This window comes from Centruroides vittatus, unplaced genomic scaffold (assembly GCF_030686945.1).
Source record: "Centruroides vittatus isolate TY-2023 unplaced genomic scaffold, ASM3068694v2 scaffold_769, whole genome shotgun sequence".
NCBI lineage: Eukaryota > Metazoa > Arthropoda > Arachnida > Scorpiones > Buthidae > Centruroides > Centruroides vittatus.
This window is the reverse complement of record NW_027122717.1, coordinates 3864281-3891834: the sequence shown is the minus strand read 5'-3', so window position 1 is coordinate 3891834 and position 27554 is coordinate 3864281. Positions and strand designations below refer to the sequence as shown.

The 27554-nt window shown below is 30.9% G+C and overlaps 1 protein-coding gene across 1 annotated transcript in view; it reads left to right on the top strand.

Moving 5' to 3' along the window:
* Asx (Additional sex combs) overlaps positions 1 to 27554 on the top strand; it is a 129244-nt gene that overhangs the window by 15916 nt on the left and 85774 nt on the right. The window contains exon 2 of the mRNA XM_067288045.1: positions 16696 to 16778. Within this exon, the coding sequence (XP_067144146.1) occupies positions 16696 to 16778 (83 nt within the window). The remainder of the gene's footprint in view (positions 1 to 16695; positions 16779 to 27554) is intronic.

The following is a 27554-nucleotide window of genomic DNA, read 5'->3' as shown; positions in this document are numbered from 1 at the left end:
ATATTTAAACACAAATTCTTGGCTGCCATTTATATACATCCACCAAAGCCGAATTATTGGGCTAGAGTCGGCTATAATAAATAAATAGTTAATATGACAATTTGGCATTAGAGCTTGGTGTTAGGCGCCATCTCTTATTCTCTTATAGTAAGAGATGGCGCCTAACGCCAAGCTCTAATGCCAAATTGTCATATTAATTATTTATTTATTATAGCCGACTCTAGCCCGATAATTCGGCTTTGGTGGATGTATAGCTTTGTAACGGGTTAGTCGTCATTTATTTATATTTATACGCCATTTATATTACGTGAATGTCAATTAAAATGGTTTTTATTAATTACTTTGATTTAGATTCAACTGTAGTATGTACCAAAAAACAGAAATATCTTTCCTGCATGCATATTGAAATCTAATTAAAATTGCAATGTCATCAATGATTTGTGTTGTGATGTCTAATGATGCAATGCAATCTCAGTGCCACTAACTTCTTGATCAGTAACCCTGTTGTTGATTGGTCAGGCTATCAATTTTCTTTAACATGGGAAGTATAAGTTGATCATCTGTGTGTCTCTAATATCTGGCCAGCTCTTGCCGAATAGCTTGTTTACCAATCAAGTTATCATATGGCAACTGGGGTAAATTGATTTTGAAATTCTGTTTGTGAACCAAATTGCTCAAAAAGTGAGGCATTCAAACACTGAAGTTTGACTATACATGCAAACCTGTTTTTATGCGGTCTTTTTTTGTGCGATTTTTTTATGCGATTTTTTTTGTGCGGTATAGTTGGCGACTAGTTCTCGTGCGATTTGTCATGTCTCACGTTGACTTATTATAGCTAAATAAACTTATTATAGCATAAATGAACTTATTATAGTAATATTATTGCATGAATATGCGAAAAATGAAATAATTTATTTTTTAAGTCGACAAAACACCACCTAAACAAAAATATGTAAAACAGACGATAGACGAGACGATGCAGTCAAGTGCTGACATCTGTTGTCAATAAATTCTATTTCGTACGGTTTTGAGTTATTTTCTATGTGAGACTTTTTTTATGTGGTCCCTATTGACCTCATAAAAAATATTTTTTTAATTGTGTTGCAAAAACTATTTTTTATAGCCACTCGTGAAGTTTCGTGCAATTTTTTTTATGCGTTTTTTTTTATGTGGTTCCTATCCATCGCATAAAAACAGGTTTGACTGTATTTGAAAAGTTAATTGTGCCTGAAATAGATTTATGTAGTAAATACAGTGTGTTAAAACTTTTAAAAATGAAAATTGTGTTATAGTGTTATGGTCTTACAAGAATATGTCAAAAGGAGTTATCAATAACAGAACGATTAGGAAATACTAATTTAGGAACAGCTGTTCACATTAATTTATTTGAGAACAGTTTAAAATCTGTGTTACAGGTGGTATGTTAACATGTGGTAATTGCAGATTTGTTAAATACTAATTTCATTTTTTTAAAGAATTATATACAGTCAAACCTGTTTTTATGCGGGGGATAGGGACCGCATTAAAAAAAACACATTAAAAAAAATCTCACGAAACTTCACGAATGGCTGTAAATAATAGTTTTCGCGACACAATTAAAAAATATTTTTTTTATGCGGTCAACAGGGACCGCATAAAAAAGTCTCACATAGAAAATAACTCAAAACCATACGAAATAGAATTTATTGACAACAGATGTCAGCACTTGACTGCATCGTCTGGTCTATCGTCTGTTTTACATATTTTTGTCCAGGTGGTGTTTTGTTGACTTAAAAAGTAAATTATTTCATTTTTCGCATATTCATGCAATAATATTACTATAATAAGTGCATTTATGCTATAATAAGTTTATTTAGCTATAATAAGTCAACGTAAGACATGACGAATCGCACGAGACTAGTCGCCAACTATACCGCACAAATTAAAAATTCGCATTAAAAAAATCGCACAAATAAAAATCGCACATAAAAAGAGCGCATAAAAACAGGTTTGACTGTATATATATATTCCAAAAACAAGAAAAAAATTAGGAATTTTATTTAATATAATAATTTATTATAATATAGTAAAGCTTTTTGTCCTATAATTTGATCCTTCATAGATATATCACTCATAAAACCAACACCAGCACATAACAAAAAGAAAACAAGAAAAAAAGGAAAAATTTACAAATGTTTTTGTCTATGTGAAATAGACATCCTCGGGTATATACGATATTGAACAAACAACTAACAAAAATAGAACGTTTTTTTTCTTTTTATGTGCTGGTGTTGGTTTTATGAGTGATAATATGTATATATTATCAGCAAAACCCGATTTTACACCAAACTAGTTTGGCCTACACAAAACTAGTTTGGCCTACACAAAACTATTATTCAAGTATATTAATGGTTAAAATAAAATTAAAAGGCAATCAAATAGATGAACAATATTTATTCAAACATAGTCTACTTAATAATTATGGTAATTTATTCAAATAGGTTAGTGTCAATATATGTCTCTTTAATCCGAATAGATAAATCCAGTAGACTTCCTCACAGCAATACATTCCTCACAGCAATATAGAGCAATATAATAAGTCTTCAGTAGACTTCCTCACAGCTATTGCTGTGAGGAAGTCTACTGGATTTATTTATTTGGATTAAAGAAACATACACTCACATTACGTATATACAGCTACCACATCTGACATTGAGAATAGGTTAGGTTAGGTTAGGTTAGGTTAGAACGCGCGTCCCCACTGTTCCCTGTCTTCTGATTGCTGGAATTGGATAAGAGCTGCCACCTTCAATACATAGGATAACATTAACCCCATTTTTTATAATTAAGTAGACTATGTTTGAATAAATATTATAAATAGATATATATATATATATAGCTTTTCCAGACATTTTCCATGCATTTCAAATTTTAAAAGAAAATTCTGCAAGAAAATACCATATTTTACAACATATAATATGACTTTACTGCTTTTATGTAGACCTTATTTTAACTTATCAACCTGATCTTGAAATTCAGAAAATGGTTTATTGTGCAAAAGTTGAAGAAAATGCTTTGTGATCTTCATAAGTTAATGAATTTCCCTATAAGAAAATTTATTTAAAACTGTCTTCACTAGGTTACAGTTAATTCCGTTAATATAGTCTGTTAATTCTATCTATCCCAATTTTTGTGTGAAAATGTTGTTGTTTAACTAAACATATTATTTGTTATAGCTAAGCAGCTTTTGCATGTATTCATGTAGAATATATTAATGGTACATTTTAATTGCAAATGACTTCTTTTAAACTTTTTTCCCCAATAAAAAAGTTCCCATTCTAATTTACTTTTTTAAAACCAGAATATAGTAGAAAAGGGCTGAATGCCAAAAGGTGCAGGATGGCTTAAATACACCAAATACTTTTTCCTAAATATTCTATTCTGAAATGGGAGTTATCTTACATAGGATACATTATTTTAGAGCTTATATTTAAGTGTATATTCTTATTGTTTTATTATAGTTTATAATATATATCAGTGGTTCTTAACCTTTTTATACTCGCGGCCCACCAAATATTTCATAATTTTTTTGTGACCCCCATTTTTTAAATAATAATTTATATTTGTTAAATTATCTATAATAAATTGATTTTTTTATTATTGCTTTATTTTTTTATATAATAAATGTAAATTATAACTTTATTATTTCATTATCTATTTAAATAATTTTGTTTCACAAAATGGTTCAAATAGTTCTTTACAAATATTAAACTTGGCAGGTTTTAATAATTCTTCGGCTATTGTAAATTGTTATTTTGCTTTAGCAATGTGAAGAGATGCAATAAATGAAGATTTTAGTAATTCTTTATTTTTAGTAGTTGTCAGATTTATGAGCGTCTTTTGATTTTTTAATTCGTCTTTTTTTCTAATAAAAAATCCCGAATTTAACATTTGATTTAGAAAACCTCCACTTATTTCATTTAGAAATATTTATTTTTTGTGAATTATTTCAAAGTATTTTAAAAAGAAAATGTAATCTTTTAAAACTAAGTAGTATTAACTATATTAATTAAATGGGAAATTTTTACCTATGTGCATCATCTTGGCGGTGGTCATAGACTGTTTGTGCTCTCGATGGTTTTTTCCCGGAGGAGAGCCACCGATTGTTTAACGTTACTAGATATTGATACATACTAGTTATTGATACATGTGTTCAAGAACTACCGTGAATAAATAACTAGTGACGTTAAACAATCGGCGGCCTGCCAGTGGCTCCCCTCCAGGAGGAATCTGTCAAGAGCACAAACAGTCGTGACTGCCGCCAAATTCGGTACTAAACGCAATACGCACATGCAACTGAGTGCCCATTGGCTAGTGTATGTTGTATGATCACTCCTCAACTTATTATTATCACTTTGCCCAACTAGGTGATAGCAGTATTCATAATGACCGGTCAAGTTGATAAATTAATTAATATTTATTACACTGCCCACCCTTTTTGGTCATTATTCATAATGCAAAGTGCATTAATGCAAAGTGATTAATACGGGCATTATGAATACATATGTACACAAGTCCCAATTCATTAGTATAAAGCCATACCAACTGCCATATAAGATTGGGTTGTTTTCTGATGACTATAATTATAATTGCCAGAAAATAGCCTGATTTTATATGGAAGTTGGTGTGGCTTTATACAAAAGATTAAACAATACAACACCTTCATTATGATTTCCATCAACATTGTGTGTGAAAAACGTTTTTGGCCTCATTTAGGGCCTGTTTCAGGTTTTGTACTATTCCAATTGCACAGCATATTCCAAACAGAAATGTTCTAATTTTTTAAAAATTTTATTTTAAACATTAAAATATTTAAAATGATTTGTAGTAGGGAATATGTAGTAAACTGTGCAATTGGAATAATGTAAAACCTGAAGCAAGCCCTAAATGAGGCCGAGAACATTTTTCTAATAAAGAATGTTGATGGAAATCATAATGAAAGTGTTGTGTTGTTTAGTGTTAAGAAAGGTTTTAGCTTTGGAAGATTTTTTGCATACAGAAGATTTTATCTAATCCAGCAACTTCAACCGTTAAAGTTCGGAGTAACTCCAGTTGGAGTAAACTGTCAATTTTCTTTCGTAATTAACTAGTTGGTGGCGATTTAAGCACTGATTGGCTTTTATCTACATAGACTAAGTCTGTTTCAACGAATAAGATATTTGTTACCACCCCGTATTTTTAAATTTAGGCACAAAACTCCTCCATTCCATGTTAAGTCTATGGGAGACCTTTCTTTTGTTCATTTGACAATAAAATCCTAGTTAGCATGCCCGTTAAGTTCTAATTGGTATATTATAGCTAAATGACTATCCTTTGACCAATAAGCATTGACTTGGGTTTGTGGGGTGGGAACTTTCTTGGAAAAAGTTATACCAACTTCGAGCTACATTGTCAGCTACAAACGTAAACAAACAATTATAAATCGTTATTCTTATCTATTTTTAGCATGAATTTAATAAATTTTTATGTATATTTATCCTATTTAACAAATAAGCTTGTTTTTTAAGCCATTCAGCCATAAATCTTTCAAAAAACAAAGTACTTCCGGTTATGGTGGTACTTCCGTAATACATAAGATATACATGTATAGTCGTTAATATAATAAAGTAATAATCGCTTATTATAGTCTACTATTAGTACAATAAATTAAATAACGTATAAATAGAATCAAATACACATCATCAGTAATAAAAGTGTATTAACCTAGATTTAGAAAGGCCACCACCCCCCACGCCGATCGGCGTTATAATCTATAGGCCATATTATTTCTCTACGTTGATTTAGAAAGCTGCAGTTTTTTTTATTTGACAGAAAATATACATGTCTAAGTAACGTATGTAACAAATTAATGGAAAATTTATAAAAAAAACGATTTTTTAAATATTTTAAAATCTTAAATTTTATTAATTTTTTTAAACGTACATAATATTTTGAAGTTAACAATCGTAAAGTGTAATATGTACGTGATAGAAAACTGAAAACAGATTATATCTACTACAATTTTTAAGCGAGATATCGCAAATTGAAAAACCACTTTAAAAACCACAAAACCTGTACGCAACAGCGGTGTTGTTTCGGATTATCGAGTGCGCAGCTGACAGGTTAAAGAAAGGTTTTAGCTTTGGAAGATTTTTTGCATACAGAAGATTTTATCTAATCCAGCAACTTCAACCTTTAAATTTCCGGTATAAACAACGAAAATTAACAGAAAAAACTAACGTTTTCGAATCTCCATCGAGATCTTCTTCAGGTTCGAATCTCCATCGAGATCTTCTTCAGGTTCGTACTATACAACAAAGACCTCCATTCCTTGTACAGGGAAATAGCGCTAAGGAAGGGCACCAAGTTAGCGTACACGAGAACGCCATCTATCTATTCGCTTCTCAGAAACGCCAAGGACAAACCGAGCATTTTAAGGGCACCGGGCATTTATAGTATCCCGTTAAGAGACCACAGATTCCAAAGGGACCTAGTATATATTGGTTCTACCAAGAGATCCCTCCAAAAAAGGGTTTCTGAGCATAAGAATGACGTTGCCAAAAAAAGGCACACCACCGCCCTGTCGACGTATGCCACGGACCCCGATGTAAAAGCGGACTTCGATAACGCCACCCTCATTAAGAAGTCGTTCAAAATGGACCACGTTAGGGCATTGGAGACCCTGGAGATTTACAGAGCTACCAAATTGGGAAAATGCATTAATTACAAAGACAGCAACGTTTTATCGTACGCGTGGCGATACATCTCGGAGGTCAATCCACGATGGTAGACATGGTTTTATTTCCTGCATTGATATTTTGCGACGTTACGTTAGTAGCCTCAGGTCTATTATATCAATCTTATGTTTTGCATCGTCATCGCACGCTGGAGATGTTCGATTTTTTGAACTTCAAAAGAGTTCTATTCTCATGACATTCCATTAACGAACCTGAAGAAGATCTCGATGGAGATTCGAAAACGTTAGTTTTTTCTGTTAATTTTCGTCGTTTATACCGGAAATTTGAAGGTTGAAGTTGCTGGATTAGACTTTATATGTACCGGTAGTCACGGGTGAAGTTTGTTTTCAGAAGATTTTATTAATTTCAAAAACACTCACCAAACCAAAAAATCCAGCAGTATAACATTAATTTCTGGTTTGGTGAGTGTTTTTGATGATAATATTACAGTATGCACAGTTCTCAGTTGTTACAGAAGATTTTAGTTAATAAAATCATCAATTAACCAGGGAAGCCATTTATTTGAGACAAATCAGAAAAAACAAAAGAAAATAAGCAGAATTTACCTTGCTTTTTTTTTGGAAGGGGGAGATCCCCCTTTCATTTAATTGGATTTCAGATATTCTTTCTCCACTTCTTATACAATCTCAAAAAGAAAAAACAGGTCTTGTTTTTTCTTACTACCTCATTTCTAGAAATTTATACATTCACTCAAGACAATTTGGCAATAGAGTTGCTGGAATTAATCAGAGATTCATCACTGGTACTAATGAACAGTTTGAACTATATATAGGTTCAATTTAATGTGGTTGTTAGACAAGTGTAAAGATTGTGTTGTGGTTTAGTTCTGTGAAATTTTGTAAAATTTATATAATTTGAAGTTTTCAAATATCACAGATTTGACATCAGCTCAGAAAATTTCTTTACTGAAATCAAATTAAAAGTCATCCACTGAATACCAGTTTTTGTTTTCTGATGGAGAGTATTGGAGAAAAAAAGAAATTTGCACCTCATTTATTAGGAAGAAAAAAATTAAGGGATAAAGAGATGCACGTTGAAAAACAGAAAAGGCCCTAAAAAAGGAAATATAAAAGTAAAGATTCTGAAATTGACAATGTCTCAACTCAATGGTTCTCTGTTATAATTAAAGGAGGAGTGAGTGTTAATGAACCAGTGTTGGGGAAAAACTGGAAGAGTTAGGTAAGATGCTGGTCATAGTGGTTCTAAAGCAACAGAGGATTGTCTCAACAGGAAAGTAAATAAATTGATTAAATTCAAGAAAGATGTTAAGTGTAGAAGAGTGAGAACAGAGTGCAAGGTCCAAAATGTCAAGGAAATGACCCTTGCCAAATGATTGCTGAATTAAATCAGGCTATATTATTGCTATTATTAATAATTAAATACTACATAATTTGGTGTGGAGGTAGCATTAGACATGATCTCTTATTAAATTTAATAAGAGGTAGCATCTCATAATAGCAATAATGTAGTCTGATTTAATTTGGCAATAATTTGGCTTTAATATAACTATTGGACTTAACTATATAACTATTGGAGTAACATTAAAATTAAGTGGGAGTGCTATGTGTTTAACAAAGCTGCTGAGGTGTTTTTTACGAGGTTTAAACTTGGTGTTCTTTTTGCATTATTAAGTCAGAATTTTAAAGAATTAATTAATTTTTGGCTTGAAGTGCTTTTATTTGACTTATTATCATTATTGTTAATTCTTATTTTATTGGAGATGGGAGGTGTGGAACAGAATCCTGGACCAATATCTCGTACTCCCCTTTCCTCTCCACAGTATAGGTTCATCGTCTATTGGTAAATGTTGGCAATCTCCAAGTGAACCGGTGTTAGACATCTCGTCTCAAAGACTATTTTCTGTCTCAGGAAGTCAGTTCTCCAATCTCTGAGAAATTTCTCTTTTTCTGAAGAACGGTTTGAAACTATTCTAAGTTGGACAAACTGTCATAAAAATTCGATTGGTTAAATAATTTGCATAAAGAGCACAAAGAAAGTTTTACCTGTATAGAAAAGAAAATTGAAGAGTTAACAATGTTTAGAACAGTATATACAGACAATTTTTTTATGCAATCTTTTTTGTTAGATTCATTTCATAACTATATTATTTTTTTTAATTCGTTATCTCTGGGTTAATGGACAATGATGAAAAATTGATAAATAATGTTACAGAATTTCTTAAATTGACTAAATGAAATAATGGAGAATGTATTTTTCTGAAAACTTGCTATAGAATTCCAAAAAGTAGTTTGATATTAATGGAACTAAATGGTCTAAATGACAAAAGATTGATTTTCAAAAATTTAAAACAAATTCAAGGAATTCAAATTTATTCTAGAGTCAAAGTTTTCAATAATTTAACTTATAGATCATAAAAAACTTGCCTCATTTTATGAAGGCAAAATCTTTAAATAAAAATGCCTATTTAAGAGCAGACTGTTTGATAATTGACAGAAAAACAATTCACTTATAACTTGGAAGCTAATGATTTGCAGAAGATAGAAGCCTTTTTAGACAGAAACAGCACTCAGAAAGTTTAATAGAAGTTCAAAAGGAAGATAGATCTGTTAATATTTCTACACTTGAAATTTTTTCTTGGAACTGCCAGGGATCATTAAGTATAACCATAAAAGATCAAGAATTTGTTCAGATTCTGCAAACTTGTGATGTTGCTATAGTTAAAACCTGATTCACTTTTTCTTACAAGAGCATGATCTCAGTTTTAAATCCAAATTTATTTATATTACAACAACTAGTAAGGAAACTATTAGGTCTGGGTCGACCATCGGGAGGACTAATTCTAGCAATTTCTTGTGTTCTAGGACAGCGGTCAGCAACTGGTGGTGCATGGACCATTGATGGTCTGTGAGAAAATGTGGGTGGTCCATGGAGAAATTTGGACATTGATTAACTGAAGGTTACGCAAAGTATTAGGAAAGAAATGCAAAATGCTTAGTTGCTTTTTTTTCACTCATTTGGGGTTTTTATTTGAATCTAAAACCAAATATAAAGTGACTGTTATCAATAAATAATGGACAATAAACCATATTGTGACTGCAATTGTCATCCTTTGTGGAAAAGCATTGAGAATCTATTAACTTATTTCAAACAAGCAGTAATGAACTTTAGGCTTGCATTAATTTGATATAATTAAACAAGCGAGTTTCATATTAATATACTAAAATTGAACTTTTATGATCATTATTCTGCAGATTTTGTATTGTTTAAAAAAATTCATGATAGTGGTTCATGGGATTCAAAATTGTGAGTTTAGTGGTCCGTGAGGTCAGAAAGGTTACAGACTGCTGCTCTAAGACAGCCAGAGGTGCAACTGAAATCTGATTACTTTATAGCAATTAAGCTCAATTCTGAAAATTTATTGAAACAAACCAATTTGGTCATTATCCTTGTCTATTTAAATATTGTTCATTATAATGAATTATTAAATGAGTTGGGAAATTTAATACAGTCTTCTCTCAGTAACGAAATACTCATAATAGGAGACAATAATGCAAGAATAGGAGAGGAATTAGATAACCTTTATTATGGTCCTAACATTCAAGTTTTAAAATCCTCGCAAATCTAACAACAAGGTGTGTAACCTCAGATGAAAAAATATCTACAATTGATTAAATCATATGGATTATATATATTAAATGGCTGTTGCAGAAATGACTATCTGGCAAATTTCACTTTCATTTCTTCAAATGGTATGTCGGTAATAGACTTGATAGTTTAATGTTAATGTTAATCTGTTGGATAATTTGAAAGACTTTAAAATCTTGGAGAAATTCAATTCAGACCATTTTCCCACTTCTGAGATATTTAATTTTAACAGGGAAAAAATAAAGACATGCAAACTACAGAAACCTCTATGCATGGAACAAGGATAAGCTTGACAAATACGTTTTGTCAGTCACCTCATTTCGTAAATCACTGAAGATGAGGTTTTTATTGGATGTGTTGAATTTTTACTCAGAATTCTTACAAAAGCTATTGATTTCAGCAACCCAAAGTGGAATGTTGAGAATGACTAGTTCATTAAAGCCATTTGATAAACAATTGTTTGATGTTAAAAAGAAAAATGAATAGTTCATTAAGAAAATTTCGCAAAAATAAATCAAGAGAACTGTTAGAAGAGTATCGCAAATTAAATAAAAGTTACAAGTCATTGTGAAAAGCTAAGAAAAAGTTATTTCTAGCCAAAATTAAGTTACAATTACAACATACAAAAAATACAAAAGAATTTTGTCATTGGTAAACAAGTTTAGAACAATGAAGGCATACTGCAAATGTAATTTCAAGTGAGATTTAGTTCGATTTTTTGAATTTGCCCTTTTCAGGTCCTCAAACAGCTATTCTTTTAAAAAGTCTTTCAATCAAAGATCTCTTCTAGACGATCCAAAATCTTAGTCAGAACTAGAGTATGCAGTTAGAAGTAAGAAGTAAGAAAATTAAAAGTTTGCAAATCACCTTGTTTGGATAAAATCAGAAATGAAATGATTAAATGTCTTCCAAGCGAAATATTAAACAACATTTTAAATATGTTTAACTCATTTAAATCTCATGGTGCATTTCCTACTACTTGGAAACAAATCTGTTTAAAAAATGTTATATAAGAAAGAAACAGATTATTACCAGCCAATTATCGTCCAATAGCTTAAATCAATATATTAAGGAAATCGTTCTCATCTATATTAACAAACTGCCTTTAACTATGGATGGAAGTGTATAATATTGTGAGAATTGTGAGACAAAGAATAAGTTTTATTTAAATCAATTAGTAAAATTAAAGTAATATTTTAGCAAAAAAATTAACACATTTCTGTCAAATTCATTGGAAGGGAAGTAAAACTTCCTTTGGGAAAGATGTTATCACAGATCTCCAACAAATATCTGGCCATTTGCATCAGAAATAATATCCTGTCAAATGTTACCAAACCTAAAACCCAATTTACTAGAATTATTAGAGGAATTTAGAATAAAAGGGAAAGAAATTGCAAACTTGAAGCAGACGGCCATAGAAGGAACTGCCACATGGAGGTATGGATGTCTTAAAGAGATCTCCGTCAGCCTAGAATTGCCAATTAACCTCTCCATAAGAAATATATTAATCAAAGACCGATATGCGACAGCCCAACGAAAGATAAACATTTGTCAACAGAGGTAGTAAGTTTTATTTGATGTAAACTCTCTCTCACGTTTAGATAGGGACTTTAGAAACTGTCTGTGTGTAATCTCAATTTGTACATTTATATTTGTTATTTTCATTAAATATTGTTTTTAGTTTGTTTAAGTGATCTTGTTCTTGATGTCAAATATTTGCTGAAGTCTTATCGGGAGTCCATGATCCTCCCCTTCAGACAAAAGTATAAAAATATTATATGGTGTGCCTAACATGCTAATTAAACTGGTGTCAGGAAAAAATCTAAAGGAAGATCATAAGAACTTCCTGTTGACAAAACAAAATATTACTATCATCTCATTCAGTGATGATGTGGGTGAGTTTCTCAGGTCCGAATCCGAACATGGGTGAGAGACAACCTTCTCTTAACCCCGGATTTCCACATATTAGTGTCTAGGGAGTGGGGTATTTTAAACTCAACTTTCTGAAAAACCACAATATTATCACTCCTTATCAAGAAGTTTATGTCAATAATAGAGGTGTCAAATATAGCTTGTTTATTTTAAATGAAATTGTTCAATTAATACTATTAAGAAAACAAAAAAACTGTATGTAGGTTTCATATCTTTAAAAAAGCTTTCGATTTTATAGATATGACATATTATGGTTCAAACTAGAACATATGGGCCTTTGAACAAAGTTTATCAATTTACTAAAAAATTTCCAATACTTACTATTCAATAGAAGAATCTTTTAAAGGATTACCTCAAGGAGAACCTTAAGCCCATTCCTTTTTGTTCTTTTTCTAAATGACTTTCCGAAATCTTTACAAGGCCAAACTTCCACAATTGCAATTTCACCCTATAAAAATATAAATTGTTTTTTTTATGCAGACAATTTTGTGTTAATGGTAAATTCAGTTGTGACTCTCCAGGAGAGACTATGTTTACTTCAAGAATACTGTCACAATAATTATTTAACAGTTAATTTGGAAAGGACAAAAATAACGATTTTTCTCAGAGGAGGCAAATTAAAAAATCAGATAAATTTTATTTGGAGAAACACAGGTTGGTAGTTGTACCAAACTTTAATTATTTGGGAATTTATTTTACCTCTCATGGTTCCTTTTCTTTTCATTTGGAAAAAGTGTTAATTGTGTTAATTGAGGCTAGAGTAAAAATCTCAGACTAAGAAATTTAATGGGTAAGCATAAAAGTTCTGTGTATGAACTTTTGCTGAAGTGGATGAAGGGAGCAAACTTAACCAAGAGATTTCACAATTGATGGCTCAAAAGTGTTCTGTCAGGTATGTCAAAATGCATTTGTGTGCATGAAGAAATAACATTTCGAGGATTTTGTGCATACTTCAAGACATACGAGCAGCACGTTGACAGGATAGAACATACCACATGCTGATCACAAAAATAGAATCTCAGGATCAAGAAAATATATTTTTCTTAGATACAATAAGAACCCTTATAGGATGTAATATAGAATTGCATAAACTGAAGCATCCCTTGCTCAGGAAGTACTTAGAAAAATACACGAAGCAGAATCTTCCCGATAAATCAACACTGCAGAAGAATTATCTTCCATATGTTCACCAGGAAGTGCTTGAAGAAATCTGCAAAGAAATTAGTGACAATGCTATATGATTTGCTGTAGATGAAACTATAGACTCAAGTGACTATATGTTGTTTCAATGATAGTAGGAAAACTTGATAAATATAAGAACAGCCTTTTCCATCTTCTTTTATGCAAATTTCTGGAGAGGACAAATGCAGAGGCGATAGCAAGATTTGTTCAGGAAGGTCAAATGTTATTGTGGCAAGATAAATTTCTCCAGAATACTGAAAAAGTTCTTGTCATGCTTACGGTGCAGCAGACATAAAGGCTTCAAAATGTGTGCATTTTGAAGCCTTTTTTATATAATCTGATTCTTGTAACTTGCCTGAATCACACCTTACGTCTTCTGGCCAAACAAGTTTGTTTACATTTTAAAGATGTAAACATCCTACTCATTTGTTCCGGCAAGAAACTACAGTCGAGTCCGCGTAAGTTGACATCCCAAGGGAAAGTGGAAATGTGTTGAGTTATCCGATGTGACAACTAAAGCGAAGTTGGAAAAAAAACCACAAAATTACAGTTAGGAAAATACAGTAGGGCATTATACAGTAGTATAGGCTTACAATACATTGTCTTCCATTTACAATTACTCTGTAGATGAAAAACTGAAAAATTCATTTAGTGTTGTTTGTTTTGAGCACTTAACTGTTTCGACTTTCTTTTTCAACGATCATGAATGCCTTGAAAACATCATCTTTGCAATTGTCAATTGTTGGCAAGTAATGTCTAAGGATTCTTAATGCTTCTAGCATGAGAAAATGCAAAATTGGACTCTGGTGTGACGTTGATGTAGATTGTATATTTTCCTTTTGTTTATCTGTTATTATTTTATACATAAAAATATATAAAATGTTAATGCATTTTTATTAATATGTAAATATATATTATTGATAATAATAATATATTATTATATTATTAAATATATTAATTATATATTAATAAATAAATTGACTCCTCCTGAAAAAAAATGAGTTCTCACCGTATGTGCAGAGTGAATTCATTTTTTCAGGAGGAGGTGACGACTTATCAGAGTGTGGGACAGCAAAAGTATGTCAACTTATCCAGTAGTAACGAGTTAAACGGTGTCGAGTAAACCGGAGTTTTTTAACATTAATGCCTATGTAAGTCGGCCGGGACCACAGAAAACTGACTACTTAACCGATGGTGTCAAGTTATCCAAGTGACGACTTATGCGGAGTCGACTGTATTTACAAAGGCACCAATGTGAGCTGCTATGTATCACGAGTGTGTGCCAGATACTCTTTTGCTACCCTCTCCCGTAATCACGAGATGAGGCGCACGGATAAAAGTGGCACTATTCTATGTGGAACATTTATGTGACTTTCAAAATTTTATCGATGAACTGGATGAATCAGAAAGTTCTTTCATTGGGATGTCAAGGAAACTTTGGAGAATCCACATTTAACCACTTTTCTAGTTTACATCTGTGCCCATTTGTTTAATTTTCTGGATATCATTGAAACATTAAAAGCAAGAGGGTTGTCACTTGAAGAATCTCTAAAAATTTTTCAAACAGCAGAGGATTCTATACAAAACTTTCCTGGTGTGTGTGGAAACAAACTTTGCACAAAGCTAATGGCACTTTTGGAAAAGAACAGTGGTTTTTATGTGCTTTGCAAAGTTAATAGCTGTCTAGTCGGAAAATCGTCAGAGATCTCTGAGGATGTATGCACCTTTGCTGAAATACTCTCTCTGACTACAGTCGAGGCTGAGAGAAGTTTTTGATTGTATAAAAACATTCTCACTGACCATCGATATAGTCTGTGAGAAGAAAATATTAATAGATTCCTTGTATGTGCATGGTCATTTTCAAACAATGTATAATATTGTATACTGCATTCATTAATAAACAGATAACTGAAGAAAATTTAATAATTATGTTTTATTTTTATTATTTTTTTGTTTCGAGAATAAATTTGAAAACATGATCTGTTTGATCCGATTTCAGATCTGAAACTCCACTTTTACCGATCCGAAAAATCCAGTACTTAGTAATGATCTTGATTGGGCCCATACTGGAACAAAACTAGCATGTGATAAGCAGTTTTTCCCTCTCACAGTGTGTGCAATTTATTCTGTTTAAATTATTTTGAATTTCCTGCCTCCTCACTTTAAGAAAATTTGATTTTACTTTACTTTATTTTGCGGTGTGAATCATACTCTTATTTAAATAAAATTTACGAATTAATTTAAATAAAATCATGAAATTTTTTATATGACGTAGAAATGACATAGCTAAGTACGTAATCAATTTTATGCAAAGTTTTTCTTTTTTTTTTTTTTTTGTGAGTGAATAAAGAGTTTTTAATAAAAAATTTATATAATTGTGTACAAAATGGCCTTAAATAGTCTTTGCTGAATATTACACAATGGAATATTAAAATGGAAATGCAGTGACCTTATTAGGTTGGGGAATAATGTCATGATTGGTTAGGGAATCATAGATGAAATTACCTGCACAGATCCTGTATACACATTTGATGTAACATGTCAGATTTTGGCTAGTTGCCACCAGTCAATCCCAAGTTGGCAGGCAAAGTATGAAGCAAAGATTTGTAGCACATGAATCAGATATTGGTTGATCTGTTTGGTCAATGCGAGAAGCTGCCAGTCAAATTGAGAACTGGTCAAGCATTAGACCTAAATTACATAAATTACATAATTACAAAATATATAAATTTTAAAATGCTTTTATTAATTTTTTTATACATATAAAAAAACAGTAAAATGTATATTAAAGAATGAAAACATAATTGCTTTCAATAACATTTTGTAAATTTCAGTATTTCACTGTCAAACTTATAAATTAAATTGTAGTAATGAGGTTTGTTTCAAGATGTCACCTGTCAAGTATGCATTTTGTTTTCAGAATGCTTTTAATTGTAATAACTATTGAAATATTTACAATAAAACTATTCAATACATGATGTATTAATATGAAGGAGACAAACTAAAGGAACATTACCATATTTTTCTTCTATTTGCTTGTAATTTGTGAAATTTGTGTCAAATATTTTTAAAAAAAGATTTACATTACAATTTCAAAAATACTTTTAAGTTTCTAGTCAGTTAATTAATTTGATATATAAGAGATTCTGTTAACTTGCTTTTTATAATGTTAACAATTTTATATTTATTATTTTTTTAGGTTCTTGATATGTATCCTAAGACTCCAATGGGACATAAGGATATATTTAATATTATTCGTTCAAAAGGTTTAAAAGATGTCAGGTAAATTGTTTACTTTTAATTAGTAATTTAATTTGCTAAAATTTGATTTGTTATTGCTTTTTACATACAGAAGTTCTGAACTTTCAGATAAAATGCATTTCTAAAAATCTGTACAAAAGTTAAACAACAGAGTTGCATGTTAAAGGAAATTCTGTTTCCAGAATGCTAAAAAGGAAAATTTATAAAATTTTTTATTACAGTTGGAATGTTTTAGATTCTTACAATGAGTATATTAAAGTGAATAAAACATTATTTAAAGCATTAAAACTATAAATTAAACAGGAAACAGACAAAAATGAATTTTTACAAATAATTTGAAAATCAAAGTTATCAAAATCAAAACTGAAAGTGATTCAAACTTGTTTATTGGCTGAAAATTTGCAAAAGTCTGAATCTGGCATATGAAAAATAATTTAGGTATATTGAAATGTTATGTACAAAAGACTGATTTATCTGAAAGCAAAATTCTGAAAGATGAGAATGTCTGTATTTGGAACATTTAATTATTATGATAATATTGCTTATGTTGCTTATTTATGACATTGTAAGATTTTGATGTAATTATCCAATTTTACTGAAAACTTAATATTCATATTAGACATGTGATCATACACTGGCTATACTAATCATTTTAGCCAGTATAATTAATCCTTTAATAGTTGTTGTTGAATGATATCAAGCGATTGAATATGTAATGATTACTTATTCTGCAAAATAGATATGTCAGTGTTATTTGACACAGAACTGTTACATCTCTGTGCCATTTTTATAATTTTATAATCAAAGAAATTTAAAAAAAAAATTAAACTTATTGTTATATTTATATTTAGAAAATAATTTATAACATTTTATGATTGAATGTACTAGGTGTTCCACACCTGATTGCCTTCAGTGGTTCAACCTCGATGTTCCACATTGCTTTCTGATGCTCTCATATCTGTTTTGCAATCTTATAATAATTTTATAATTTTTTAAACAATATATATTTAAACAATATATATTTAAACAATATTTAATCTGAAAATTTTAATACCATCCACCAACCTTGCATTTCCAACAAACACATTTATTAAGAACACAAATGTTTTTGGCATATTTCATAAGCCTGTGTCAGATTTCCAATCTAGCTTCAATTCAGTCTAGCATTCAAAATTGTAATATCACTTGATAAGGTCACAAAAGTAATCAGAAGCAAAATTATGAAATATTCCCATGCAAACTTCTTGAAACTTAAAATTCGCTACTGGCAGAGATTTCTAAAAATTTAACAAACTTCCTTCTTTAAATATGTTGGTTAAAATAAGCTAAACAGGCTGGATAACTTCTTTGGGCTAGAGGTTCATAACCCCTGATTTAAACTTACTTATAGTATTAACAATATTTTTCTACCCCTTTTCTAACAGTGGTATCTCAACTTGGTAATTTTTTTAATGCAGCATCCCTACTACTATATTGATACATAGTTTTTGCATTTTGCATACTTTTAGTAATATATGTAAGAAGTGTTATGGTGCTGTTCAACACCTATACAAGGGTGGATTGAAAAGTTTTTGGAATGACAATGAAAACAAAATACAGTCAAACCTGTTTTTATGCGGGGGATAGGGACCGCATTAAAAAAAAAACGCATAAAAAAAATCTCACGAAACTTCACGAATGGCTGTAAATAATAGTTTTCGCGACACAATTAAAAAAATATTTTTTTTATGCGGTCAACAGGGACCGCATAAAAAAAGTCTCACATAGAAAATAACTCAAAACCGTACGAAATAGAATTTATTGACAACAGATGTCAGCACTTGACTGCATCGTCTGGTCTATCGTCTGTTTTACATATTTTTGTCCAGGTGGTGTTTTGTTGACTTAAAAAGTAAATTATTTCATTTTTCGCATATTCATGCAATAATATTACTATAATAAGTGCATTTATGCTATAATAAGTTTATTTAGCTATAATAAGTCAACATAAGACATGACGAATCGCACGAGACTAGTCGCCAACTATACCGCACAAATAAAAATCGCACATAAAAAGAGCGCATAAAAACAGGTTTGACTGTAAATGATTTCCAAGTTGTGCTTTATTTTCCAATATAATCCCCTCAAATCTTAACATATAAGGGGTGATCAAAACATTTCCGTTTAAGGATGTGGCTGCAGCATATATGCAAATTAGCACATTGCTGATGTGGGGTATATACACACCAACAGCGAGGCGTGGGATTATTGTGTAGAAAATGCTGAAACGTGAACAATGGCGACGTTAATACCACATGTGTCCAAACAGGAAGAATGTGCTGTGATTCTTTTTTTGGCTGCCAAAGGAAACACACTGGTAGACATTCATTAGAGATTGAAGAATGTGTATGGAGAAGCATGCCTGTCGAAAACCACCATAGTGGAATAGTGTACAAAGTTCAGAGCTGGTCGTGATTTGACCTAAGATGCAGGTCGATCTGGGAGGCCAGCCACATCCAATACAAACAACAAGCAGACAACTGATGATGCAATTAGGACGGATTGTCGCATATCCATATGTGTGCTTTCAAAAGATCTCGACATAAGCTTCGGTAGCGTGCAACACATAATCTGGCAGGAGTTAGGCTACCGTAAGGTCTGCAGTCAGTGGATACCCCCAGGCATTTAAAGTCCAAACAACAATCAAAACAGATGGCTGTTTCCCTGAAGCACCTGATATGTTTCAATGTTAAAAGTAACACATTCTTTCAGCACATTGTTGCTGGCGACAAAAGCTGGTGCCACCACTGGGAACCTGAGTTGAAAGCGGTGACCATTCAGTGGTGTCATCCTTCGTCCCTTCATCCCAAGAAGTTCAAGAGCCAGTCATCTGCTGGTAAAGTGATGTTTACCCTGTTCTTCAATTACCAGGGCCCATTGCTTATTGATTTCAAGGAACCAAGTATCTCAATCACTGGGGCATGGTACTGCAAAACACTGGAGAGATTATGACATGCGATTAAGGCAAAACGTCCAGGAAAACTGCAAAATGGGTGATTCTGCTCCATGATAATGCACATCCCTATACCGCAAATATCGAAACGCAGAAGTTACATGCACTAAAGTGGGAGACACTTGAGCACCTGCCTTACAGTCTTGATCTCTCCCCATATGATTTTCACACCTTCGGTCTCTTAAAGAAGTCTTTAAAAGGTCAATGGTTCTGGTCAGACATAGAAGTGCAGCAGGCAGTTTTGGACTTTTTCAAGCAGCAGAAACAGGAATTTTACCAACGGGATATATTCAACCTGGTGAAGCAGTGGGATGCTTGCCTAAATGATCATGGTGCTTTGCATGACTGGCATACCAAATCTGGACTGTACAGCCTTCGAATGGAAACTTTTTGATCATGACTTATAGTTGATCCAACATTTCTCAAGCTTTTCGATTCCCTCCCAGAAGATATTTTCTCTGATTCCAAAATAGCTGTTTATGACCTCGATCATCTCTTCATTGGACCAAAATCTCTTTCCTGCTAGAAATGTTTTGAGTTTCAGAATAGGTAGAAATTTGAGGGAGCCAAATCTGACAAATATGATGGATGCAGAAGGATTTCAAACTTAATTTATGTTGGTTTTTGTGAAACAACTGCACTTGAATGAGCAGGCACATTGTTGTTGTACAGCAATACTTTTTATTGATCATTCCTGGACATTTTTCTTGGATTGTTGCTTTGAGTTTTCCAAAAGTGTTTCATAGTATTGGCCAGTGACAAGATAGTCACTTAACAAAATTCCAAAAAACTGATGCCATCATCTTGCCAACTGAATGAATAATGGTCTTCACCTTCTGTGGAATGCTAATTCTCTGTTTTGATTGAATTTTTGTTTCAGGTATGTAGTTGTGAATCTAGGTATCATCTATTGTCACAAATCATTACTTGAAATCTGTTTGATTCCTCTTAAACAGTTCCAAACCTGTTAAACAATTTCAAACTCTTGGCTGAAATTTGGACTTGATTGCATTTTTGCTATGGAAAAAATGTGGCAGCCATGTTGCAGACAACTACTTTAAACTCAATTCTTTATGCAAAATATGAATACTCGTTCATAGGATATACCCACAACTTCCTCAATCTCATGCACTTTGATTTGGAGATCTAACATTATGTCATGGATTTTATCCACAATTCCTGGAGTGGTAACAGTTCTTTGATGTCCCGAACGTGGTTCAACATTTGTGTGTGTGCAGCCATGCTTGAATTCTAAAACCAAAAGCATATCATGGAAAATGAAGATGCTGAATTGCCAAGTTGATTGTCCAACCTAGATTTGATTTTTATTGTGGGTTTTCCTTCCAAATGGAAAAATTTGGTAACAGCTCAAATTTTGTTTTTCTTCATGTATGAATGAACAGGCACACAGGATATTTTACTTCACTGCTTGTAAAAACCGAACTATTGGCCAGATCGATGTGAAATTCGGAGTCAGTACATATAAAAAATTTGCTACTGCAGTGCACGAAGAATATTTTCAAACATACCCCCTAGCAGCAATTCTGGAAACTTTTCAATCCGTTTTCATATTTCGTGGCATTCCTGACATGTTGCTGCATCCTGTTGAAGACCACTGGTATAAATCATTAACCATAGTTGTTATGAAGTTATTAATAATATAATAGAGTTATTATAAGTATAAAAAATGCTATTAGGATAATAAAATTTGTATTTGATGGAATATTAGAATATTTAATTATATCTCTATTAAATAAGAAATATCCAAGTTAATAAACACTAGTGTATAAGCCATATTTTCAGTCTAAGAAACAGACCATGACTAGACAAAGAAAGTGTTTTGGGTGCCAGATGATGATCAGTGTATATATAGGATTTATATGTTTTTCCTTTATTAAAAATTCAGCTATTCGGTATATAAACATTTTCTTCTTTTGATATCATTCTTTTGTATTGATATCATTCAATATATAAAACATATTACTGGAAAGAATTTTGGTACAAAAGACCCTTGTGTACCAAAATGCATACCAGTAATAAAGTTGCATTCTGTTGATAGAAGTGTTGTTTTCGTGTTATCAGTAGCACTGTGAGTTCAATAGAAAATATCATTTTTTTCTATTGAAGACAATTACATATGATGTAGAATTGAATAGTGTCTAAAAGTAGATCAAAAATGTGTATAAATGCTGTGAGTATTTGTGTGTGGTTTTTTATTGAATACTTTATTATAATCAAGGTATATGATTTAAATAATTATTAAATAATTATTATTTATTATGTTATATACTGTAAATTTCTTCTTCACTGTTTTGTTAATCAGAATATCATTATTATGGCAATATTTATAAGACACTGTACAGTATAATATTAGGTAAAAAAATTATTAGTCTGCATTTAAAGCAACTTTTAACATCTTTTATTTATGTCTCATACTTGTTTGTGCGCCTGTGTAAGGGTATTTATGAGTGAGTAAAAAATGATAAAAAATAAAAATACAATTGAAAGTATTATAAAATTTGAATAATATATTTGATAAGTACTCATTATCAGTACACTATAAATGTTTAATTAAATTGAATCATATCCAACTGGAACATCTTTGAGAATAAAGAAAATATTAGTTTAGGTTTTGCTGGAAGGTTGAAGGTGTTGATTTATTGTTTTAACCAATAATTTTTAAATTTTAGGAAATGATAATTGTGAATTTTGCAAATTGCTATAGTAAATTCTGAATTATTTAGTTTTGCCTATTAGATCTAAAAATTGAGTTACTTATGGGTTAGAATTAAGCCAATTATTAATTAATTGTACTATGTAAACTGACCTAAAAATAGATTGATAAACCTATTTTTAGACCAAATTTCCTAATATAGTTAATAATTAGGCTAATACTATCCTCTAAATAACTTGGCATTCAGATAAATTTTAAAAACTGGTTATAAATTTTTTATATTCTGTCTGGGTGTTTTGTTTTTTAAGATGTTTTCAATATACTGTACTTTTTGTGAGTAGAGAGTGATTAGTAATTTTCAATTGATTACTTTACATTTATGTTTGTTTTCAGTATTTTTAGTTTTGCTTAAATTTCTTTTAAATAGTTTTTTTTCATTGTAAATAGTATTTTGAATTTTTATAAGTTTGTGTATTCTTACATATATTCTTTAACTATGCAATAAACTTATATATTATACATACTTATTTTGTTACATGCATGTTTTGTGCTTTGTTATGCTATTTTTATATTGCTGAATAAATTTTAAATTGTTTGACTAATATAAGATGTTTCTTTGTTAAGGTAGTCTGTCTCTGCAATTAATGACCTTGTAGGTAAGGCCTCTTCTGTAAATCTAAATTGATTTAGTAGTCTTATAATTACCTCTTAGTGTATTAGATCTTGAGGGTTATGAGCTTTTGAGTTTTGTCCCCTTAGAATCTTCAACCTTTATATCCATGACTTCCTGCATAATAGAATTACCGTCTCTTCCTACTCTAATACCCTGGATGTGTTCTCTAATTTCTGATGGCAAGGAAATAGCTGATCTCGAAAAATACAAGCAGCTTTGTTTAAGGTGTTGATTTTTGTTTCTGTTAACAAAATATAGTTTTAACATCTTAAATTATATTTAATTTTTTCATTAGAAAAGAAAATATTTCTGCAGTACCAATCATCAAGATACTGGCTTAATATGTAATCAAATCACACCATTAACACCAATAACCAGCAAAAATGAAAAACTTTTATTGTAACTGATGTTTTCTCTCATTTATAACAGACATCATAAGGTTTAACTGATGGAACTTAAATTGAAAAACAAAAAAAAATTAGTCTTAGAACAGAATTTTTTTTTTTGTTTAATTACAGATTTAACATGCAAAGTTGCACATGTCAGACATGATGCATTGAATTAGACCAGTTCAAATAGTGCTCTCCAGGCTGAAAAAGTAGTCTGCTTTCTTGAAGTTAACTGCTGTCCCTCTCCTGAAGGCTTTGTAGATTACCCTTTCCAGATGTTTCAGCCAAGACAGTTCTGTTGCATGGTGTAGAAATCATGTCTTGTTCAAAATCCACTTGCACATTGTTATCTAAAGTGTTAGATGTGAGCATGTGTTTCCTGAGAATATACAGTAGAGAGTCGTTAATCTGAACCCCAGTAATTGGAATCGCTGGTAATCGGAACGATTTTCAGTCGGACTGTGTCGTGCTGAATCAAACATTTTTGATACTAGATTTACTTCTAAAGTATAATTTTCATGTTATTATATTCTTCAATATATATATTTTGTTTGTACAAAATGAAGAAATAATTTTTAACGATACGATAGCCTCGATTATTATTATAAAAATTTTTGTTAGGCTTAAAATCGACGAAAATTCAACACGAAGCAACACACAACAAAGAAAAATTTGAACATTGGACAGGTTAATATATTTTTTCGTACATAATCAGTAATTCGAACAAATCACTAATCTGAACAACCCCAGTCCCCAATTGATTCCGATTAACGACTCTCTGCTGTATTGACAAATCCTGAGTTGGAATACTATAAACTCCATTAGTTAAACCTGACAATATCTGTTATAAATGGAAGAAAATGTTAAATTACAGTAAAAGTTTTTCATTTTTGCTGGTTATTGGTATTGATGATGTGATTTGTTTAAATATTTCTGCAGTTTGAAATAACTTTTGTTTTACTTTCCAGGCTGTTATGTATACATAACAAGGAAAATTATTGGAATTGTGTCAAATTTAATCCTGCAAGCTTCTTGCAAATATTCAAGTTTTGAGACCCTGAACCCAAGAAAGTAAAAAAAAAAATTGGGGAAAAATTTCCATGGGTGTATGTCTGTGTTGGCATCTATTTTATTTTAATATCTCAAAATGGGATAAAGATTAACAAACAAAATTTGGCATGATAACTTGTGTATAAAGGGTATTGGTTTTATTAAATTTTGGTAGTTAAAGGTTGAGGAGTGAGGTGATAGAGGAGTATCATGTGTCATATCTCTAAAGACGTTGGACGTGATGTCGATTTTACTCACTATTAGCATTTACAAATTTTTATGAAACTCATCACTACCCTAAAAATTATGTTTCTTGCCATTTTATAGTAATTAAATTAATAATAAAAAAATTTTTCTATAAAATCTCAAAAGATGGTGCTACACACAAATTTTATTTATTAGGATTAATAATATAAATTTTATTTTTAAAATAAAATCTCATAACAGCTGGGAAAGTTATGCAACTTGTTTCTGTATTTTTGTATGTAGATATTATGAATATTATTTCATATTTTTATTTTTGTACTATTAATTTAAATATTGATACAGCATCACAGTAAATTACGATACTTAACTGAATATGCAAATTGGTTTTTACTTTTAGATGATAGGCAGAAATTATAAGAATTTAGCATTTTTCAGCTTCTAGATTTTTTAAGAGAACTAATAATAATTTCTATAAATTACTGTAAATTTGTTGGTTCCACTATAATTATTTTAAATTACCAGTTTTAATGTTGATTGGCTTTGTGAAATTCACAAATATGCAAAAAAAATTGTAACATGAATTTTTTTTCAAAAGATGTTTAAACATCCGTTGATAGAAAAACTATCGAATAGTTTCAGATCAGAGGTCACCCTGATTGTCAGCAATCTGATGGGAAAGTTGACACACAGGTGTCAGAAAATGCATTGTCATTGTCAACATCGATTGTCGTGGGAAAGGGATTACATGATTGGACAATCACGTGATCCCTTTCCCATGACAATCAAATAAAAGCTTGCACCCCGGAAGCTCAGGGTAGTCCAAAGGAAGTTATGCTTGTCAGTGTGATACATTTGTCTCCCGGCTTGATGGAAAGGAGAAGACTCTGGTAGAAGACAGATCACGGCTTCAAACTTCCATACAGCTCACCATATCATCATATTGCCTTATTTACAATTTAATTAACCTCTTTGATTTATTAAATACTTAAATTGCTTTTTTATCAACTATATAATCCCTGTTAATGCCATTTTTTATCTTTGTACTTTGCTAAGTCTCTGCTTAAAATAGTCCTTAGTTTCTTCTTTTCTTCAATATTTCTGAGAATGTTTCGTATGGCATTTTCAATTTCACTATTATTGGAAATGACTTGGAATACCATGGGGAGGTTCATATTATATCCCCAGGATAACAATCGTAAGTAATCACGTGGTATCTCAACATTTGAGAAATTGACTATCAATTTATTCAGCCATTCTTGTTTTTCTGTATTAGTAGGATGATCAAATTTTTCATTTAATTTAATATTTTTATTTTGGATGTACTGATCTAGATTATTATTTATATTATTACTATTTCCATTAAGTCTTTTCATCTGTTTAAATTTTCTACGTAATAAAAAGATTTTTTTACCTTTCGTTTTCATTGCTGATTTTATAATTAACTTTTCTATTTTCTTTACATCACTTATTTTCTTTACTTCATCTTTACATTTGTCTGCTGATTAAGTCTCTCGAAGTCGGATGTAAAGAGTATATTTACTTGTTTTAATCTAGAAATAATTTTACTTTTAGAATCTACAATCTTGTTAAGAATATTATTACTGATCGCATTGTTTTAATTTTTACTTACGTTTTTACAGCTCTTTTTGTAGTTTTCTACATTCAAACTCAATTCAAAATTTAAATTATTTTTGAAATTTACACAATTTAAAATTATCAAATTAAACTTTACAACAAATGTATTCTACATAATTTTATTTTAATACCCGATTATTCAATTGAGTTATTATAATAAACTTTTTCTTTGGATTATCATAAAAAGCTTTCCAAAACATTTGATAATGCATCTGTGTCTCTTATATTAATGCTAACAAAAAGTATTTACAGTAGTGGCCAAAAGTACAGCTATTCTTGACATATTTTTAAAAAATGCAAGCTCTACTTTGTTTATCACCTACTCCACAATTAATATTGTGATAGTTGAAAAGAGCACCAAAAAAAAAGAGTCAAAATACTCAATTGAATCAAACAGATTTTATTTTAAATTTGATTTACCAAAGAAAAAACGAAAGTTTTTATATTTTACACTGTGACAAAAGTAGAGCTACCAAAAGGAAGTATGAAAATTAGTTTGCACTGTTGTGTGAAACAGAATGCAATCATAATCAGTTGGATGAAGAGTGATATATATTAACTGATTTTATAAGAAATATAACAGAATGCCTTGAAGAATAAAATTATCAAATGATATTAAACAAAGAATGGTAGATATGTGTATGAAAGAAAAAATGACCTTTACTGAAATTGGTAAAATCTTTAATATGCATAAAAGTGTTATTGCAAAAGTGGTGAAGCATTTTCAAATATATGGGACCATTGTTTCTGCCAAAAAGTCATTTAGACCACAAAAAACAACAACACAGTTGGATCGTTTGATCAGGCATATGTGTGCAGCCAACCTGTTTGACTGCACACATATTGCAAAGAACCGTTTGCTTGCGCATATAGGACGATCTATGTTTTTGAAGTGGTGAAAAATGAATAAAAAGCCTGTCTCATCCGTGAGTAAATATGGTATATATATTACCCTTGAGACATTTTCTTAAATTCTTAAAATTTTGTTATATTATTTATCTTATGTACTTTATATATATATATATACAGTCAAACCTGTTTTTATGCGTTCTTTTTATGTGCGATTTTTATTTGTGCGATTTTTTTAATGCGAATTTTTAATTTGTGCGGTATAGTTGGCGACTAGTCTCGTGCGATTCGTCATGTCTTACGTTGACTTATTATAGCTAAATAAACT